The sequence below is a fragment of the Acomys minous genome, assembly GCF_964271855.1.
Source record: "Acomys minous genome assembly, chromosome: 9".
Classification (NCBI taxonomy): Eukaryota; Metazoa; Chordata; class Mammalia; order Rodentia; family Muridae; genus Acomys; species Acomys minous.
Window position 1 is genome coordinate 91,666,298 of NC_140490.1, and position 12,934 is coordinate 91,679,231.

The 12,934-nt window shown below is 44.1% G+C and overlaps 1 protein-coding gene across 13 annotated transcripts in view; it reads right to left on the reverse strand.

Annotated features, from left to right (window-relative positions):
• Nucleotides 1–12,934, reverse strand: part of MYBPC1 (myosin binding protein C1) — an 85,570-nt gene that overhangs the window by 13,275 nt on the left and 59,361 nt on the right. For 8 of the 13 annotated variants that reach the window (XM_084795285.1, XM_084795280.1, XM_084795276.1 and 5 more), the window contains 7 exons: nt 12,830–12,934; nt 11,184–11,372; nt 9,585–9,719; nt 6,444–6,497; nt 5,338–5,505; nt 3,693–3,781; nt 1,456–1,651 (listed from right to left, as the gene is read on the reverse strand). In XM_084795285.1, coding sequence (XP_084651411.1) covers nt 1,456–1,651; nt 3,693–3,781; nt 5,338–5,505; nt 6,444–6,497; nt 9,585–9,719; nt 11,184–11,372; nt 12,830–12,934 — 936 coding nt within the window. The remainder of the gene's footprint in view (nt 1–1,455; nt 1,652–3,692; nt 3,782–5,337; nt 5,506–6,443; nt 6,498–9,584; nt 9,720–11,183; nt 11,373–12,829) is intronic. The other 5 variants (XM_084795283.1, XM_084795277.1, XM_084795286.1 and 2 more) reach the window with 1 other exon arrangement.

A 12,934-nucleotide genomic window follows, 5' to 3' on the forward strand; every position in this document is an offset into this window, starting at 1 on the left:
TTAAGGTTTGGTAAGAGGGAAACAGTGCTTGGTTTGAGGTTTCCTAGAGGAGCTTTGCCTATAGTTAGAGCATCTGGAATCCCAGCAAATTGACCTCAACAACAACAACAACAACAACAGATCGGAAACAAGGCTTTCTTAGCACATAATTAGCTAATTTTGTTTGTTTGTTTGTTTGTTTTTTAAACATACATAACCTTAAACTCAGAGCATCTTTAGCTTTCTATGTGCTGGAATTACAGGCGTGTAGCAATAGCCTGGGCCCTTAAATTATTTTTATGTGTGAGCGGAATATGTGTGTGTGAGTGTATATACATGCCAGGGATGGGGAGATACACACATGTAGAAGCCTGAGGAAGGTGTCAGGTGTCCTCTGTCATTTTCCATCTCATTCCTTTGAGGTTAAGAGTCTCTTCCTGGACCTGAAGTTACTGTTTTTCCAGCTCAGCTGGCAGGTAGCAAGCCACAGGAAACCTGGAATCATCTTTTGACTCAGTGCCAGGTTTGGGCACACGCAGGACCAGGTGGCTGCTGACCTCCTGCTTGTGTGCTCGACCCTCTAGGCCATCTCGCCGGCCTCCTAAATTTACTTACCGACATTGCAAAATGTTACAGAACAGTTTACAGAAGAGGGAATCTGTGTCTCAGGATCCCGACTCTTGTTTCCCTAACTCTGAGCTACGATGAGAACCAAGCTATTTATTTTCTGTAGGGACTGACAACAAGGGATCAACTCCTTCTGTGCTTATCTGTTTGGCTTCTGTTGATGTTTCTCTACATAAGTAAAAAAAAGTCTTCAGTCTCTCTAAACAAGTAGTCAACGTCAGGTGGCAAGGAACATTTAAGCTGTCTAGAAGCTACTATGCTTTTTGGGTTTTGTTTGTTTGTTTTTGGTATTTTGTGGTCTTACTGGCTGTTTCTTTTTAAATAATGTTTCCTTTCTTTCCTTCCTTTTTTATTTCTTCTTTTTAAATGTATTTTTATTTATTTATTCACTTATTTATTTTGTTTATTTATTTATTTATTTATTTTGAGATAGGGACTCTCTGTGTAGCCTTGGCTGTCCTGGACTCGCACTGTAGACCAGGCTGGCATCGAACTCACAGGGATCCACTTGCCTCTGCCTCCCGAGTACTGGAATTAAAGGCATGCTCCACCATGCCCGGCTTATTTTATTTTTGAAACAGAGCCTCTCTAGGTAGCCCTGGCTGTCCTGGAACTCACTACATAGACCAAGCTGGCCTTGATTTCAGAGAGCCTCCTGCCTCTGCCTCCTGACTGCTGGGACTAAAGGTATGCGCCACCACACCTGGCATCTCTTATTTAATCAGTAAAATATTTTTTTGTGTGTAGAACAAGCCTAACACATTCCGCTGTCTCCCCAAATGACAAAGGCAACTAGTCCCCATACTCCTTTGACAGAATGACCGCTATAGCTCCTTCCTCCAAACCTACCAACGATCTGGATGTCGATCGAGGCGTTTTCCACGTATTTGTCCACTTTGACCTGCAGGTCATACTTGCCGGAGTGGCTCCGCTCGGCTTTCCTAATGAATATAATGGTATCAGTCTCTGAGTTGCGAATGTTTATCTGATTCTTATCAATATCTTCACCATCCTTCTTCCAGGTCAGTTCTGGTCTCGGTTTACCCTAAAGAGAAAGACAGGAAGTTGAGGCGGAGAAATAATACTGTCATATATATATATACATACATTTACATGTATGTATATATGACTTTTAACAAGAATGGCCTAACTTATTCTAGGCATGGGTGGAAAATGTCACCACCCTAATCCAATGATGGGCGACACTAGGCAAGTAAGGCCCCTTCCTGCTGACTGCCTTCCATGTGTCAGGTGCTCAATGTTTGTTATTTTCACTGGCCAACACAGGAATAAGTATCATTAACCTTGCTGGTTTAGAAAGAGGGATTTAGTGATTTGCCCATGACCTTGAAGTAAAGAAACTTCTAGAACCAGTTCTTGGTGGAAGATCTGCCAGACTCTGGCAGGACAGTGCCCAAGGGTGTGTGCTCCAGGACACCTGGAACCTATGCTTGAATCTTGACCACTTAATAATTCTGTGGCCTTGGGGAAATTGTTTTAAAAAAATATCTGTACCTCAGTTTCCCAATCTGTAAGAGAGGTCCAACAGCAGTGCCCACCTCACAGAGTGGGTTTGTTTGCTTGGTTTTTGTTTCTTTGAGATAAGGTTTCTCTGTGTAGACCAGGCTAGCCTCGAACTCACAGCGATCCACCTGCCTCTGCCTCCCGGAGTGCTGGGATTACAGGCGTGCGCCACCAAGCATGGTTTCACAGAGTGCCTACAAAGACTAAAGTCTTATGCCGACAGCCCAGGTGTTTGGCATTGTCACCCACAGGCCTCTGAGTCTCCTCTGTACTCTGCTTCCCATCTCAGAATGGTCTAGAACCTCTCTAGCTGCTGGCGCTACTAAGAAGCTATAAAGTTATTCTGTAGGAACAAATTTCAATTTCCTTTGTTGATTGCTTTTTTTTTTTTTTTGAGACAGGGTCTCATGTAGTCCAAGATAGTCTCAAAATCCCTGACTGGCCTAGGATACCCTTGAACTGCTTCCTGAACACCCCATCTCTAACTCCTGAGTACTAAGATTTCAAGTATGCACTACCATACCTGGCCTATTTGTTCATTGATATGCATGCCTTGTTTTATACATACATACATAAATACATATGTATACATACATATGTATGTATGTATACCTGTATGCCTTATGTGGATCAACTGTCTTGTTATTGGCCTTAAATTCACAGCAATTCTCTCTGCCTCATCCTGAAGTGCTGGGAGTATAGGCATGAGCAAGATGTGTGGGGGTGGGGTGGAGGTGGGGGCAAAGAAGGGAGGGGCAGAAAGAGAGAGAGAGAAGAGAGGAGAGGGGAGAGGGGGCGGGGGGGGGGGGGAGAGAGAGAGAGAGAGAGAGAGAGAGAGAGAGAGAGAGAGAGAGAGAGCGAGAGAGCGCCCTAAGTTGATTGTTGAAAAGAGCCAGTTACTTTTGCTGGCGCAATTATTCCACAATAACATGTATTTCAGTTAGTGACATCAAGATTTCAGAGTAGGATTCTTTTTGGTTGGGAGCCATTGTGGAAACCAAGAGAATATTGCTTGTTGGATTTGAGAACTTGAGTGCAAAACAGTGTCACAAACGGCTGGGGCGCAGCAATTCTTCCAGCATTTCTTCCTTTCCCTCCCCTCAGATATCCCTGCACTGCCCTACTGAGAGTCTTTAGGCAAGACTAGGTCTCCGTGCCCTGCAGAGTTGAAATCTGTCCGTTTAGGCCGGGCGTGGTGGTGCACGCCTTTAATCCCAGCACTCGGGAGGCAGAGGCAGGTGGGTCGCTGTGAGTTTGAGGCTAGCCTGGTCTACAAAGTGAGTCTAGGACAGTCAAGGCTACACAGAGAGACCCTGTCTCAAAAAAAACAAACAAAACAAAATAAAACAAAAAACAAAACAAAATAAATACATAAATAAATCTGTTTTATGGCATTTTCCATTATTGACCTAATCTCTCTGGGGAATTCTGAATCTTTACAGGCTAGACTGTCTCCCTTGACCTTTTAAACACTCCCACTCTGGAAAGACAAAGAGAGAGGTTTCCGGGTTTTTGTTTGTTTGTTTGTTTGTTTGTTTGTTTTTTGTTTTGTTTTTTTTTACCTGGAAAGGAATAACCAGATTGACAGCTTCTCCAACTCGGCGGATGTACGTCTGCTTCAGGTGCCTTGGGATGCGAATCTTCGGTGGCTCTGGGAAAGGGTGGAGGGGCATAATTGTGCAGTCAGTACAGTGGCCGCCCTGGAAATGGCCTTGCATGAGCGGATGCGTGGTGCCCATGACACAGCCTTGGGATCACATTGCTTTCAGGCAACCTTAGATTTTTTTCACTAACAGCATACTTAGTAAACTTGGTCCAAACTGCTTAAGTAGGATTTTATTTATTTATTTATTTATTTTTAAGGTGTATGTTTATGGGGTTAGGGAGATGGCTCAGTACCTAAGAGCACTTGTTGCTTTTTCGGTGGGCCCTGTTTGAGACCCAGCACCCACATGGTAACTGACAACTGTAACTCCTGCTTCTGGAGATCCAATGGCCTTTCCTGGTCCCTTTGGACACCAGGCACAGAGATGGCATCCTCACATACATGCAGGCAAAACACTCATAAACATAGTGTAAAACACTCATAAACATAATGCAAAACACTCATAAACACAGTGTAAAGCAAAATGACAAAGAAAGCATTTGAGTACTTAGAGAACTGGAAGCCAAGCAATCCCCCTGCCTCAGTCTTTCAAGTAGCTGAGACGAAGGGCATATGACACTATGGCCACTTTCCATGCATGGCTTTTTATATGCACTGATCATTTGGAAGCAATTACTATGCACAATTGTGCAGATATTCCAAATGCTGACATGTTTTATTGTATAATACTGACAATTCATATTTCTTGATGCAACCACTGTATCAATCAATATTTTTAAGCATTCAAAAGGTGTCAAGTCCATTATGATGGATGGTAAGTTTTACAGATTTCTTTTTGCTTGAAAGCACACATGTTTTTATGAACAAGTTGACAACAAACACTGTAAATTGTGCGCCTTGAGCTGACAAAAATATCAAGATGCCTCACCGGGTAAAAGTGCTGACTGTGCAAGCCTGATGACTCATATGGAGGAAAGAGAGAACCAAGTATTGAAAGATGGGCTGGAGAGATGGCTCAGTGGTTAAGAGTGCCGCCTGCTCTTCCAAAGGTTCTGAGTTCAATTCCCAGCAACCACATGGTGGCTCACAACCATCTGTAATATGATCTGATGCCCTCTTCCAGCCAACAGGCATATATGCAGGCAAAGCACTGTATACATAATAATAAATAAATAAATCTTAAAAAGAAATAAAGATGGTCTCCAGTGGGGGGTGGGGGAGAAGTCATGGACTCAACAATGCTCTAAGGCAAAACTGAGCCTTCTCTTTGACTGTGAGCATACGGTTGGAGGGGAAGGCAGAGGCGCTGCTGTGCTTGGTGGCACCGACTAGATTCATGTAAAGGCCTAGAGATTTCTGACTTGACGAGGCTGGTTGGGCAGTGAGCCCCAAAGATCTGCCTGTCTCTGTCCCCAAGCACTGGGATTGCAGTACATCACCATGGCTGGCTTTCTTATGTGGACTTGTGCTCAAGGTCAAGCCACCATGCCTGCATGAGGACTTTGCTGACTGAGCTCTCTCCCCAGCCCTAGAAAGAGATTTTGAAAAGCAAAAGCAAACCATTGGAAAGATGGAGTAAACGTGGGACCCCTGCCACCTACCGATGATTTCCTTCACAAGAATGGGCTGAGAATAGTACTTGGGCTCGCTGGCCCCCGCTGCGTTAATAGCCTTCACACGTACAAAGATCTTTGCATCCGTGGGCAGACCATTGATGGTGAACTTGGTCTTGTCGATCAGGTCTGTGTTTGCGACTATCCAATCCTCAGCTATAACCAGTAAAAGAAACAGAGACGAAGCGGGAACATTGTTCAGTGAAAGAAGCCATCCCAGGCCACTGCAACCAACTCCAACTTAGCATTTTATTCATTCTTAAATCCTTTGAAAAGAACATGATTTGGACTAGACTCAGGTTATGACTATTTAAATATGTGGAAAAAAATGCCCCCCAAATGCTAGCGTAAGCAACAGGAAGAATTAAATTAGATTCTGCCATTTCTGAAAAAAAAAAAAAAAACAACAACTAAAATTCTTACTTAGGAATAAAGCACCCTTTATTCTTAATATAATAGTAACTGGTTCCAATAATTTTGTAGCAACTTTAATCCATCCATCTTGGCTCCACACTGCTTGATATAATCTTGATATTTATGCTTTGATAAACTTTAAAGCTCAGACAGACAGGAAACTGCCCTTCTCGTGAAAGAAAAGGCACTCTCTTCTTGCCACATGGTCTCTCTTTTATCTCATTTGGTTTATTATCATGAGACATTGGTGTGAACAGAAAGAATTGATAATGTTCGTTTGCATTCATGAAGAAAAGCCAATTCTATCTACAAAGAGGGAAGGAGGCTCATGAGCTGATGGCCCATGAGTTGCCACAACCCTTTTCTCTCAACCAAAAAATTGGATTCCCCCTCCCTACCCCTGCCACCCCAGCGATTGGTAGTTCTGTCTACACTCTATAACATCAAAAGGCTTTAAACCCTGCATCCAGGATGTCCCAAGTATTTCAGCTTCTAAGAAGTCAGAAATGACCACTGGTCAAAGAGAAGTCTTGGACCCAATGAGAAAGTTACCCCTTGTCTCCCAACTCTAGGGACGCCTGTGTTGGGGTCATGGGGAGGCCCTTCATAGAAGGTCATGGAACATTCCCAGATACGGTTCAAAGAGTAAGAAAGTCCGAGAGCTTCCCAGAATACGTTACCTGGTAGATCACACGCAGCCTCCCCATTTTCATTAGACTGTTTGGCTGATGTACCTTTGAGAATCCGTCAATAAATTAATTAAAGACACCCACGTTCACACGAGAAGAACATTGTATCAGTGGTCAGCATTCTCTGTTAGTAAAGTATGCAAAGTAGGCAAAGAGACTTGTCTTCAGAGTAGTGACGCAAGAGACCAGACAGGTTAAGGGGAGGCAGGCATTCTCCAGAGAGGCACAGCTCACTCTGTACAGCCTGTGGGTTTTCTCTGCTGGCCCCTGGCCCAGAGAAGGAAAGGGCTAAGAGAAGAGAAGAGGAAAGAGGAGGCTGAGACACCTCCAAAGGGGGAAGAAGAGCCAGAGAATAAAAGACCTTGAAGGAAAAGGAAGAGTCCATTCTGGCATCCAGAGGGAGTAGAAAACATGATGCTCCCGTGGTGCGGGCTCCCACTGTCCTACTAGGGCTCAGCTGGGGCTCAGCACAGTGGAAAGGGGAGCCAGCCCGGACAGCTCAGAGAGCAGCCCTGGTTACCACGGCAATGAATTCGGCATCAAGAAAACACACCAGACATTCCTGCGTCCCTGTAGTCTATGTAAAGGGCTCACAGGACGGTTCGGGTCTTGCGACAATGGTTTGGAATGGTGTGTGCCTATCTTGGTACCAAGGAGATGAGCTGGGGCAACGAGTCTAGTGTGGCTGTCCCTGGGAATCTTGGCCCCCACCCCCACTTCACCCCCACCCCACCCCCTTCAAGGCTATCAGGACTATAAAGGAGGTTTGATATCTTGACAGTGGAGAGGGTGTGTGGATGATAAAAATGACTCATGACTTTGAAAAAAAGATACATCTTTCAACAGTGGCCTTGTTTGATAGTTACTGCGCTAGCTTCATAGAAGACTCACTCAGTGGATGGGGAAGTGAAAAGGAGACAAGAGGAAAAAGCACAAAAGAGCAAAGAACAGAGAAAACAAGATGAAAAAGATGGGAGGGGAACAAAAATAGTGCATCTCTTCACACCTGAGCCACGTTAGCTCAGGGGAAGAGAAAGAAAACGATGCCCAAAGGGTGGGGGAGGGGCTTTATAAGTTATTTAATTTGGGGGGGTGTACTTTAAGAAAAGGATGGACTAGAATGAAGGAAGAAAATAAGAATAAAATGTTTCAGGCATTAAAAATAAAACAAAAGACAGAATAGTAAACACACACACACATACACACACATACAACCTTATATAAGAAAGACTCGAGGAATAAACCTAACATATTCAAAAGCATCAAACACTTCAGAAAATTAGTCTGGAGAATAGCAGCCATTAAAAGAGAATGAAGAACCAGGCAGCCACATTAAGAAAACAAGGAAAGACGAGGAAGATACACGTTATGAACGTTTCCATAGAAAGCTAATTCCGACATGTTACGTGGCAGATATATACATAATGACCGTGTACATATACATATGTATATCCTCATATACATATGTATCTACACAGATCACACACACATGATGTAAAATACACTTCGTTGTTGTATTTTATCTAAGGTGGGTAACATCAAAATGACAGCCATCTATCATTTTGCTGTATCTTCTTACGTTTTAAACCTATCAGAAAGAAAAGAGTAAAGAATTTGCTCTGTTTCATTCACATACAGAAGGTTCTTGCTCAGAAGCCACATCACATATACGGTTAGGAAGTTCTGCTGGCTGGGCAATTTATGAAAAGCAGAAGAGAGGGCTCAGGACAACGGGACAGGGATAAACCAGACTCGGAAACCACTGGAAGGTTTTCTTGTTGAGCTCATCACAATACCCACTTCTCATGCTGGGTTAAGCCTGGGTTTTGTTGTTGTTGTTTTTGGTTTGTTTGTTTTTGTTTTTTCCTTTTTAACATGCTTGGCTGGTTTTGGATCAAGGGCTTCCTGGAGCTTGGAGAAAGCACGTCAAGTAGAGTGAGGGTTAGGTAAAAGGAACCGGTCACACGGGGTGCTTCGTCCCCGTCTCTGCTTGTTCCTGAGTGGCCATGGCCCCAGTGCAGTCTGGGATATCAAGTTTCTTTTGGTGAATTTCTTCTCCACCGTGATCCTCCTCCAGGGGCCCCCACTTGTGTTTACCTGCTTCATGCCCAAACGCATTGTTGCTTCTTTCCTTCATGGGGAGCTCCAGTGTCAAAGTTTGGCATCCAAAGAGTGATTTTTTTTAAAGGTTTATTTTTTGGTTTTGGGGCCCTCAGTAAGCTTCTTTGGGGGACTTTTTGCCTCTCGTCAAGTAAAGAGGAACCTGAGTCAAGAGCCAGGGCTATTTCTGTCTCATTTGCCAACTGTCTGTCCTCCCTCTCTCCCTTGTTTCCTTCCTCCCTCCTTCCCTCCTTCCCTCTTTCCCTTCCTTCCTTCCTTTCTTCCTCCTTTTTACTTCCTTTTCCTCTCTTTTTCCTATTTGGGATGAAGCCCAGGGCCTACCACACACTCTAGGCAAATGTTCTCCCACTGAGTTGTCCCCACAGTCCATTTTTAAATGTCATTTTCTTCTGGTCACAGCAAGCAGGAAATTAAAAACATGAGGCCTTGAGTGAATGTCACACCTTTTGGTTCTGGTTTCCTGTGACATTTTCTTTTTCTCTCTCCTTTTTAATGTAATCCGGGGTGGGGTTGGATTCTTTCCTTTCCCCGCCAAAAATTTAATTTTTATATACTCAAGCCTTAAGATAGGTAACTGCCACATATTGACGGCATCACTTATGCCCTCTGGGATCTAATCCTTCCTCTGTTTAAGAAGGAAGGAGAGGCTCCCTGCATAGCTAAATACACAGTCTTGTCCTGTGATTGGCCATATGCAGACTTTCACTGCTCAGTGGCGCACCGCAGCTGCACCAAATCTAGAAAAGGATATCTCTGAAACATTGTCAATGCACCATCTTCCTAGGCCAGCACAGTGGTGATGCCCTGCCTCACAGGCTAACTCAGCATCTACACTTAGAGCATTAGATACTAGAGGAAATCTATGTTTACCTACATCTTAGAAAGATGGCCTTTGGCTTGGCGTCATTTTCTGTAACAGAGTGATGATGCTTTCCCAAGAAAGACAAGAGAAAGCGAGGCACATCTCACCCAGCGCTGATGGTACTCACTGTAATTTCTACATGTACTTACTTCCTTCAAAGCAATACTCTAGCACATAGCCATCTAAACCTGCCGCGCCAATCTGGTCTGGGGGCCTCCACTTCATCGTCACGGACGAGTCGGTCACGGAGTCAACGGCTAGAAGAGTAGGGGGGCTGGTCACCGCTGAAAAGACGAGAGTCGGGAAAAGAAGACGCTGTGAGTAGGAAGCCATGGCAGAGCATCTGCGACAAGATAAACTGGGAAGCAACTGAAAATACGTGCGGACGCTCCGCGCTTTGCTAACACTCAGTGAGAACACCCGGAGCATGTCACGTGTAGGCCAAATGTCTGATTGACAAGAGTCTTGCAAAGACTACCACAACTCTTTCTTCAGTTTGGAATGTTCATGTGAGAGGCTGGGGGTCCAAAGGGAGTTAAAGAAATCAATTTGGAGGATCTAATAATATAGGGTAGAATTTCCATAGTCCTATAATTTAAACTATTTATCATTTTAGATATATATATATATATATATATGGGATAATCCCTATATATATATGGGATAATGTGTACATACACGTAGGTAACCAGTGTTCAAAAGAGAGAATTGTCAGGTGGGCGTGGTGGTGCACACCTTTAATCCCAGCATTTGGGAGGCAGAGGCAGGCGGATTGCTGTGAGTTCAAGGCCAGCTTAGTCTACAAAGCAAGTCCCAGGACAGCCAAGGCTAAACAGAGAAATCCTGTCTTGAAAAAAAGCCAAGTGAGGGGGGTTTGGGAGAGAGAATTGTCAGAACCCCCCAAAGCTGGACTTATAGGCAACTATGAGGTTGCCCCTTGTGGATGCTAGGCCAGACTCAGGTCTTCTGCCAGAGCAATAACTGCTCTTAATCACTAAAACCATTTCTCCAGCCCTTAGACTTTTAATTGTAAAGCAAACTCTTGTACTTCCTTCCTTCCTTCTTCTCTCTCTCTCTTTTTCTCTCTCTCTCTTCTTCTTCTTCTTCTTCCTCTTCCTTCTCCTTCCCCTCTTTCTTTTTGTTTTTTTTCAAGACAGGGTTTCTCTGTGTAACAGCTCTGGCTGTCCTGGAACTTGCTTTGTAGACCAGGCTGGCCTTGAACTCACAAAGATCCATGTGTCTCTGCCTCTCAAGCACTGCGACCAAAGGTGTGCGCCACCATGCCCAGCTGAATCTCCCATTTCTTAATGTCTTTAATACAGTAAGATAGTGGAGATAGCTTCTCTTCTGTTTGCCTTCACTGGACCTCTTGTTGTTTTTTCATGGACAAATTTAAGATGCAGCCGTAAACTAAGATGCCATCGTAAAGCAAAGAGGTTCATTGCCGGATGTAGCTTGGGCTCTGACTCTTTGGGAAGGACAATGGGAGGAGCAGTCACAGGGGCTCAGATTCATGATTACAGCAGCGAGAGCCATACACAGCTCTTACTGGGTTTCTGGAAATGTGTCCCAGGACCTACATGCTGAAGATGGTCAGCCTCTCCAAATTCAGTTTTGACGTTCTTATAATACAGGCTTTAGTGGCGTCCGGCCTCCTACCCATCCCTCCACTCTAAGAAGCTCATTGCCGTTTAGATATCAGAGGGAAGGCAGGGATTTCCACAACAAAGACATTTCTCTGGACTCACCCAAAGGAACAAAGGGCTTGGAGGGCATACTGGGCTTGGAGATGCCAATGGCATTGACCGCAAAGATGCGGACCTCGTAGGCCACGCCTTCAATCATCTTCTTGGGTTCAAAAGTGGTTTCTTTGCAGAGGTCAAAGTTCAGCCTCATCCACCTTGAGCTTTGTTTCTTTTTCCTCTCAATAAAATACCCTGTAGGTGTAAAAAGCAGACACTCGGGTTTCCTTTTTCTTCTTTATTTTGTCTCCGAAATTAAACTTTATTAGACGGCAGGCCTTAAAATTTCACACATTTGGGGGGCTGGAAAGATGGCTCAGTGTGCTGTTAAGAGCCCTGCCTGCTCTTTCAGAGGTCCTGAGTTCAACTCCTGGCCACCACATGGTGGCTCACAACCATCTGTAATGTGATCTAATGCCCTCTTCCTCTGGCATACAGGTATACATGAAAATAGAGCACTCATATACAATAAATAAATAAAATCTTTAAAAAAATATTTTGACACATTTTAGGCAGACTGAGTGAAGTAACCAAATACGTTTATATTTTAATGCACCTTATTCTGCCTGTTGTTAGAGATCAGATAACACAACTGTGAACTCTGTAAAATAAAAAAAAATTAAAATAATAGGACTAGAAAAAAAATAAAGTTGTACTAGAAAAAGAAGAAAAATGAGTCACAGCAGACATATAGATCCTAGTAACTTAACCACTGTAGCTGAACAATTTGGAGCTAAGAGTCCAGAAGGCTATAGCGATGGAAAATTTAAAAAAAAAAAAAAAAGAAAGGTGGAGTGGGGTGGGCGAGAAAGGCCAGTTTTGTGAGTTTTATTACTATAGAAAAAGTATTTCTTCATTAAGGAGGCAAATCCTCCTGAGAATGTAATGCTAAAGTATTCCTTCATGTCACAGCCTGTGGTGGTTTGAAGGAGAAAGGCCCTCATAGGCTCATATGCTTGAATGCTTAGTAAGTTAGTGGAACTGCTTGAGAAGGATTAGGAGGTGTGGCCTTGTTGGAGGAGGTGCATCCCTGGGAGTGGGCTTGGAGGTTCCAAAAGCTCACACCAGGCCCAGCTCTCTACTTGCTGGCTGTAGATCAGGATTTAGCTTCTAATCCAGTATCATACCCGTCTGCTTCCCACCATGATGGTCACGGACTAAACCTCTAAAGCCATAAGCAAGCGACCAATTAAAGCGCCTTCTCTTAGAAGAGTTGTCTTGGTCATGGTGTCTCTTCAGAGCAATAGAACAGTAACTAAAACACAGCCCTATGGTATTTACTGACCAGAACACTGAAAATTAGGCTGGGAGCTCTCTCAGAACTAGTTGCTGAGTGAAAAGAGCAAACAAGCAAGAGAAAGGGCAGGTGATCAGAGGACACGCACCGGAGCTGCTCAAATCCCAAGGAATCATAGAACGTCGCAATAGATATTTCAGTTTCAACAGCTATTCGAAGTCAGAGTACATATTACAACAAGCGCCATCTCCTCTGCCTTCTCCTTGGCAATAGTAAGAGCTGAGTCCAGAACCTTCTGTATGCTAGGCCAGGACTCTACCGACTCAGTAGGTTTTTCCCTCCACTCAATGCCCAGAATGCAGTCTGCTCTGGTACACACTAAGAGAATGCCAGCTGCACTGGTCAGAGCGATTACCTAAGATTGGAGACCCTCCGTCATAGGCAGGAGGCTCCCAATTCATGATGCACCAATCATCTCCCACTTCTGTCACATTTGGTGCCACCGGAGGATCCGGGATGT